Below are 5,424 nucleotides of genomic sequence, written 5' to 3'. Positions count from 1 at the left end.
TTTGTCCTTTCCCTAAGCAGGACACAAACCCAACAGAGCCTGAGGCATTTTTCCACCCAGCCACACTCCTGGGGGTTCTAATACGAGCAGAACAAGTCCACCCACCCCGGCGTAGACGCCCCTGGCAGGTTACGCCTGGGAGAAGTTTTCCTTCATTTCACAGACTCGCAGCAAGGGCTGGAGAGCCCTGCCTAGTACAGCGTGATGAGACCACAGCCCAGCGGTTCTTTGAATTAATGGGTCCCTTGTACCAGCTCCATTTTACAATTTCTGTAATTTTTTTTGTTTGTTTGGCCATTGTGTAATATTCTCCCTGAGAAAGGACACCAGAGTACACAGACGGTGGGCTGGGGACACAAGGGAGCCCGCTCAGTGTCAATCCCTGGCCGCGGGGTTTATATGGCAACGTGGGGTGCAAGAAGGACTTTTATTCTGTTCCTTCGTTCAAATGTGCTGCACAAAGAGCAGACGACTGGGCAGAGGTGGGATCTGTCACCACGTGTCCTGAGACAGGACCATCCTCCCTCTGAGCCCCCTATCCAGCCCCTTCCCTGCGTCCAGCCCCAGGCATCACTGTCTGGGTTTGTAGAAGCAGAGCAGCCTCGGAGGGAAAGATGCAAACGCTGGGAGGAAGAGCTTCAGCTCTGCAGCCTCCTTCCACAGCGTGGCTCTTCTCTAGGACTAGGTCAGAGTGGGACAAAGAGCAGAGACAGTTGTGATTCATACACCCTCTGTTCAAAGCAAACAAAGAGGCACCCACCTGCAATGCGGAAAGCGTGATCTTCCTGCCCAGCGCTCTTCCCGTTCGTGATTTCACACACGTTCAGCTCCTTTAAAGGCAGCAGTCCCTGTGTAAGAGCACACCATTACGTGGGGGCAGCCCACTGGCAGGCTCTGCCGTTAATGTCCCTTTGCCATAGCAGACTGGAAGTCCAGACCAGCAAAACTGAGCTGTCTGGTGTCTCTAGCCCAGTGCTCCAGAGCCCCACTGTAATGAGGCACAGGAACAGATGACGAGTGGTGCTCCCTGATTTGGGCTTCCTAAACAAGGACTGTAAGAGATGCTAATTGCTGTGATGTCTAGGGGCCGGTACTGGCACATTACTTCCTTTTTCATTCCTCTAGAATTAATAAACTAAGGAGCTATTTCTAAAGCAGATGGGAGATTTTGTAATGTTGTTTGCGTATGTGCCGTCTCAGCTGAAGGCTGGTTTGCTGGATGACTCCAGAGAGTATCGTGGCGTATTGCATTAACCTCAGGTCACTACAGTCAATACAGGATTTCCAAAAGGAACAAATTTTATGAACATCTACAAACCAGCCACGCTCAGTTTCAGTCACTCGTGTGGTGGGAGAGCACATTCAGGGCTTGCTGTTTGGTTGGTTGTGATGTTCTGGATGGTGCCTATGGTTTGTAATTCACCAGCATCGCTGGGTTAAAAGATTGGTGAGCAGGAGAGCTCCCCAAGGCTGCCCTCTGCTTTTTTCTTCCCGCCTTATCCCACACGCCTCTTTTTCTGCCCTGCAGATGAAGAACTCCCCTTGGTTCAGAAGTCAGGACCAAGTCCACCAGTGGCACCAAGGCCAGTGGGACTGTGAGCAATAGGAGCTCTGACTCTCACCAAGGGTCAAAGATAGCCGAAATGCCTCTCATCCCACGGTCCTGCCTACCAGCCCTGCACAAGCCTCTCTCTCACCTCCTTGGGGTCCTTATCTCTGCCCACAGACAAGGCTGAGGACCCGGGTAGAACTGATGTTGTCTGGGTACAGCCCGTAGATCTCTTCCCCCAGGAGTTTTGCATCCATGGGAAGAGACTTGCTGTGATCACCTAGAGCAGGCCAGTGACAGCCCCAGGAGCAGAACCCCCTGCCCTGTCCTGTCCGCCCAGTGCCCTCAGCTTGGCCATACTACCCAGCTCCCCAGTGCTTGCCCCGGCGTATCTGGGAGATGCCCTACCTGGTAGGTGAGTCCGTTGGAGCTCACAGACTGGAAGTACAGGTAAGACTGGAACAGCTCCAAGAAGCAGTCGTTCACCTCCTGCAGAAAAGACACGTTTGGGGTTTATCTCAGGACGCCTTCCTCCTCCCAGCCCCCCTCTGTATCTCAGGCTGATCTGCGCACAGAAAAGCCAGAGGTCACTTAGCCAAGGGCCACCACCTCATCTCTGCTGGTGGATCTGCTGCTAGCCTGGCAGCTGAGCACAGCAGCATGGCCCAGGTGCCCACAGGTGTGGGACATGGTGGGTGCCAGCCGGCACCCGTGCACCGCACGGCAGCAGAAGTCCCTGGGTCACACAGCAGCCCACGGAAGTCTCCGTGAGTCACATTTCCCAGAATGACACTTTACTCCCCAGTCCCGCAGGGTCACTCTGTGCCTGGGAAGAGAAACACCCACAAACAGGTGCCGCAGCTTACCTGGCAGTGCTGGAACTTAAACTTGACCTTGGAGTAATAGATCATCTTGCCCAGATTTCTGACAACCATTTTCCTTCGTCCCTTCTTGAACAGGCTGGGGAACCTCTGGTCCAAGTTTTCTTTTCGGTTTTCCTGGTTCTGAAGATTCTGTACCAAGGATTCAGGGAAAACAAATCAGAGCTGGTGGGAGGTGAGGGCCTGATCTCTGGAAGAGACGTTCCCAGAACACCTTCCCAGAGGAGCTTCCTGAGAAAGGCGCCCCGGGCAGGCGCCCGGGCAGGACTGTTTGTTGTCGGGTCTCCATGTCAGCATGGAGCTGGGTTTCGGTTACTGCTGGGAGGTCATCCTCCCTGAGCAGGGGGAAACACTGACCTACAGGGAGGGTTTCTGAGTTGGGAAAGAGGGGGTGCAGAAGCTCATCCTACATTTAGGGTCTCCCAGCTGCACACCTGCCATCCGAACCAAATCCACTGGAACAAGGACTGAGCAAGGCACCCCTTCCACTGGGCTTCGTGGAAACGTTTTCTTTGCTCTGGTTCCACCTGGATTCCTCAGCTCTCCTATCCGCATAGATCCCTCGGTTTCTCTAGGTGGAGTCTGTTGTTTCAGGTGCCCAGACAATTCCGAGGCAGAGTCCCACAGCCCTAAAAGCAGCTGCGAGGCACTGAGTCGTGAAGCTGCTCATTGTGCAAAAAGCTCAGGGAAGCCAGAGAGCACTGTGGGAGAGCAAGGGTGACGTGAGAGGGAGACGGCGCTGAGGGCTGGGGGGTTCCTTTATTTCCTGCATTCAGGTCATTTGGAAATTCTTCCTTCTGGGCAGTGGCACAAACCTACACCCCTACAACACTCCACTGCTCACAGCCCTGGCATGAATCTCTGGGGTGAAAAGCTCTGCCTGCAGTTTCTCTGCGAAGGACATTTTTATTTCTGGGGTTTGGTTGATTTCCGTGGGGAGATGGGGAGGGCTGTACGCCAGTGAGGCCGTGGATACCACTGGTTCCCACAGGTCTACACCCCACTTACACCTCTGAGTCTCAAACGTCAGCTTTAGACAGGTCACAGGCTGGGTATTCATTCCCAAGCGAAAGAGAAAGGTCGGTGGCAGACAGGAGGTTTGCCCTGCTGCTGTCACCAGGCTGTGAGGCCGCCTTGGTGAGACCCCACTCTGAGCACTGGTGGCTGCCTTTCCTGGGAACACCTCAGCTAGGGCATGGCTGTACTGGAGCTGTGAGGCAGGGGGTAGTGGTGGCATGTGGCTTCCTGGGGCTCATAGGCTTCTGTCCAAGCAGCTTTTCCAGGAACAAGCAGGGAGAGGGCTGGGGGACTCAGCGGGGATCAAGTGACAGCCCGTCACCCCACACAGCCAGGAGCTTCCAGCGCTTCCCCATCGCCCAATCTGCCCGACCCACGTGTGCCCGCTCCCGGCGCGCTGTGCCAAGGGGACAGCTGCGTAAGCCCCATGATAAATGACGAGCCAGCGGAGCTGACCAGATCTGTCCTGCTGGGGCCTCCCTGACTCACGCCTCCGACACGAGATGAACCCCTCTCCTAACCGTGCCAGGGACACGGGCAGCGCTCGGGCCAGAGGGCAGCGGGAGAACCAGTAATGGGACATTTTCACCTACAAAGTGTGGGGTTCATTCCTTACTGAATTTAGGTGACTTTTTAGGACTCAAGTTAACCCATTCTCTGCCCAAAGTCTCCCTCCAGCTTTTCCAGCCAGCCCCATGAACCACCCATGAACATGCACCCAAGTCCTCCCTGGAGGTAGGAACCTGCTGGCTACCAACTAATGGTCTTGCTGAGAGGCAATTAAGCACAGGGAAAGATTCTATTTGTGCTACAAGCCGCTGTCAGAACAAAGAGCAACAGATCACCTGACAGCTACGGCAGCAATAACAAAACCCTGCTCGGATAAGGGCAGCGACCAGCAACAGGGAGGGGAAAAGGATAAAGAAATGAAATTACAGACACAGCGATAAGCAGCAACGCCAGCTACCAGCTGCCTGGGCGATGCTGCTGCCTGGAACGTGCCAGCCAAATTCCTCAGTAATTAGTAAGGCCCCAAGAAGCAAAAGCTACCTGGGAGCTGGGAACCCAGCAGCAGTTTTGGCAAAGAGCTCAGTCAACCCGCCAGCTTCCCCGGGGATCCTCCCGCGGTTGGGAGGGAAGGGGAGAGCTTCCGCTGCTGCTGTTCACGTGGCAAGAAACAAATTAAATGGAATATCTCCCTCTCCCAGCCAAGCATCTAGCCGCCCCAGCCTGCAGGGGTTTGCAGCGAGACTGAGGAGACAGCTGGATTTGACAGCTGGATTTAACAGCTGGATTTAACAGCTAAGCATGGGGGCATCTCCAAGACCATGGGCAAAACATCACTGAACTCTCCAGCTGCCTTTTCAGCTGCAGGGCTCACGCCACACCAGGCTTTCAGGGCACAGAAGCCTTATCACTGATGACCAGGTATTGTGGTTGAGCAGGAAGAAGTGAGACTGTTCAGGTCTTCTTTTTTAACCTGGCAGGTCTGTCCTGCTTTTTTCTAGTAATTTTATGTCCTTCAGTGGGGTGCCACTGTTAAACCCCAAATGAATACAACACTTGTGAACATGCAAGAACCACCTTCAAATCTTTCCACAGGTTTCTGCCCACATCTCACGAGAGCAAGAGCAGGGAGCTGGCTATGAGTAAACCCAAGAGGCAGCACAAGCCCTCGGTCAAAGCAAGCCCAGCCTGTTTGTGCTGCACCAGGGGCAGCAGTGACACCCACCTCCTCCCGCTACTTTTCACTCTAACACTGCCCAAGGTGGTGACAACCTGCCCTGGCCACAGAGGGAGCCTGGGGGACCGGGCATGAGCTCAGCTGTTCTGTCCACGGGTTCTTTGTCCACCGCTTGGAGAAGCAGGTTGACGCTTCCCATGAATTCCTGATTATCAGCTGAGGTACAACAGCAATTTCCTGGGATGCAGAAGACTTGTCTAGAGCCAAGCTCTGGAGAAAAGAGCTCCTGCTGA

General features: G+C 54.4%; 1 protein-coding gene across 1 annotated transcript in view; it reads right to left on the bottom strand.

Moving 5' to 3' along the window:
• PLEKHN1 (pleckstrin homology domain containing, family N member 1) overlaps positions 1-5,424 on the bottom strand; it is a gene marked incomplete at its 5' end in the record, with an annotated part of 21,870 nt that overhangs the window by 14,109 nt on the left and 2,337 nt on the right. The window contains 4 exon segments of the mRNA XM_010145918.1: positions 761-848; positions 1,958-2,044; positions 2,047-2,066; positions 2,400-2,562. Of these exon segments, the coding sequence (XP_010144220.1) occupies positions 761-848; positions 1,958-2,044; positions 2,047-2,066; positions 2,400-2,562 (358 nt within the window).

The sequence above is a fragment of the Buceros rhinoceros genome, unplaced genomic scaffold (genome assembly GCF_000710305.1).
Source record: "Buceros rhinoceros silvestris isolate BGI_N320 unplaced genomic scaffold, ASM71030v1 scaffold28531, whole genome shotgun sequence".
NCBI lineage: Eukaryota > Metazoa > Chordata > Aves > Bucerotiformes > Bucerotidae > Buceros > Buceros rhinoceros.
Note: the sequence above shows the minus strand (reverse complement) of the source record. Positions and strands in the feature narration are given on the sequence as shown.